General features: G+C 44.0%; 1 protein-coding gene across 1 annotated transcript in view; it reads left to right on the top strand.

Moving 5' to 3' along the window:
• Positions 1-2,500, top strand: part of LOC143296643 (uncharacterized) — a 117,034-nt gene that overhangs the window by 1,025 nt on the left and 113,509 nt on the right. Inside the window, exons 2-3 of the mRNA XM_076608673.1 lie at positions 1-300; positions 378-448. The exon at positions 1-300 is cut by the window's left edge and continues 18 nt beyond it. Coding sequence (XP_076464788.1) covers positions 1-300; positions 378-448 — 371 coding nt within the window. The remainder of the gene's footprint in view (positions 301-377; positions 449-2,500) is intronic.

A 2,500-nucleotide genomic window follows, 5' to 3' on the forward strand; every position in this document is an offset into this window, starting at 1 on the left:
TCATACTGTTTGGTCTGGTTGTCTGTTTCTTGTTACCGGTGGCGTCGGCGGTGGCGACAACACAATTCAATGCATACATCCAGGTGGAAGCAACTGGAGTGTTCGAGCTGCACCTGAAGTCGTTCACCAACGACCACGGCCTGAACGCGGACGGGAACTGTTGTAACGGGATTCGGACTGGCGAGCGCTGCACGTCGCAGTGTCACACCTTTTTCCACGTGTGTCTGACGCACTACCAGGCGGCCATTTCGTCGTCTGCTTCTTCTTCTTCTTCTTCATCCGGGGGGTCTGGCCCTGGATGTACGTTCGGGGAGTACACTTCGCCGGTGGTGGCTTACAACAGTGCTAATTTTTCTACTTCTTCTTCTTCTTCTGTGTGTCGTCGTCGTCGGATTTGTCGTCAGTGGACAGCCCTATTCGTTTCCCCATCCGAGACTTCGCTTGGCCTGTGAGTATATATATGGTTTTTTTTAGACTTATTTCGGGGTTTCGGTTTTGTTTTGTTTTGTTTGTGCGTGGGGGTGGGTGGGTGGTTGGGTGGGTGTTGCTTGCTTTTTTTTTTTTTTTTTTTTTTGGTGCTGTTTGGCAGTTTGTGAGTATGTTTCTTATAATTTTCAGTTCTGTTTCTTTGCCGGCTTTCCAGTTCCCCCGTTCTTTCTTTTGCTTTTGTTTGACTTGGCAAGTGGAGATGAAGACTTCCGCTAGGTTGCCGCCTTGAGACAGAGCAGCTATATATATATATATATATATATATATATATATATATATATATATATATATATATATATATATATATATATATAGTGTTTATTTATTTTCTCATTCACTTCCATTCTTTCTTTTTTTTATTCTTTTTTTTTCTTTTTTCTTTTTTTAAGTATCTTTGATACTTGTCATTTTACAGAACCGATTATATCTGTTCACATCTTTTTTTTCTTCTTTTTTTTATATAAAGCAGCCAGCCATATTGTCGTCGCAGATGTTAACCACCGTAGGCGTTAGTGAGATGACAGTTAGAACTGAGTCTACTCAAATACTGATTAAAACTGAAACGACACCGCTCTTAGCTAATGACGGGGCTGACGGTTACTTTTAGCATTCATGGCTTCACGTGGATTCGATCTCCGGTTCAGTTTGAAACAAGTAGTCTCTAAAAACACACGTCTTGGGCGACTCTGCCTACCATCTTGCTAGCTGTGATGCGGCTTCACGAACGTCTGCTGGTTGTGTGTGTGTGTGTGTGTGTGTGTGTGAGCGAGCGATAGAGATCCTGTGAAAACCAGCGCCGATTATGTCAGTCAACTTGTTAGACAAAACAGAACGAAACAACAACAACAAACGCACATCGTTTCACATCATGTGAAGTTGGAAAAACCCATCCCATATATGATTCGTGCGTATATATATGCTGCATACGAAAAAGACTAAAAGCTGACAAGAAACATTCGTTTGGACGCCAGGGCCTTCAGATCTGGTTCAAAGCGTGGCACCAACACAAACTGCTCTTGACGAATGCTTCATGATCATCTTGTGCTTTTTTTTTCTGATTCTTCTTTCGGACACGTGGACTGATTTTTTTGATTGTTCTGAATACGTCGAAGAGCCGGCAAAATGCCGCCGTGACTTTTCATTTGTTGTAGCTTTTGTTGAAACTTGTTCGACGGGCGCAATAGCCGAGTGGTTAAAGCGTTGGACTGTCAATCTGAGGGTCCCGGGTTCGAATCACGGTGACGGCGCCTGGTGGGTAAAGGGTGGAGATTTTTACGATCTCCCAGGTCAACATATGTGCAGACCTGCTTAGTGCCTGAACCCCCTTCGTGTGTATATGCAAGCAGAAGATCAAATACGCACGTTAAAGATCCTGTAATCCATGTCAGCGTTCGGTGGGTTATGGAAACAAGAACATACCCAGCATGCACACCCCCGAAAACGGAGTATGGCTGCCTACATGGCGGGGTAAAAACGGTCATACACGTAAAAGCCCACTCGTGTGCATACAAGTGAACGCAGAAGAAGAAGAAGAAAACTTGTTCGTCCGTTTGGATGTTGTTGTTTTTTTCTGTTGATTGGTGCTGGTTCTGAAATGCTAAGACAGTTCCTTGGAGAAACAGACAGACAAACAAACAAAATCCCAGTCAGTGCTCTTCTATTTTTAGCTTAGCAGTATGGAACAAACTGGCCTTGCCCGTCCGCCACGTGAATTCCTCAAAGTTTAGTGTTAAACTCCCCATACGAACGGCGAAAGAGACGACGTTAACAGCGTTTCACCCCAGTTACCATCATCAAAATATTGCAAGCGGAAGGCTCTTATACTGAAGAGGTGAATGTTGACAAAGAATACCACAATTCTGACGACGGAAGCTAAAGGTTGGGTCATTCAGACACCCACTGGACATCCGAGGGGTTTATGTAGAGGAGAAGAGAGGACTGGCCGTACTGAGCGAGTTAAAACACTGATACCTCTTCCTGTTCTGCCTGCCATCTTGTTGACTAATGTGCT

This window comes from Babylonia areolata, chromosome 21 (assembly GCF_041734735.1).
Source record: "Babylonia areolata isolate BAREFJ2019XMU chromosome 21, ASM4173473v1, whole genome shotgun sequence".
Taxonomy (NCBI): Eukaryota; Metazoa; Mollusca; class Gastropoda; order Neogastropoda; family Buccinidae; genus Babylonia; species Babylonia areolata.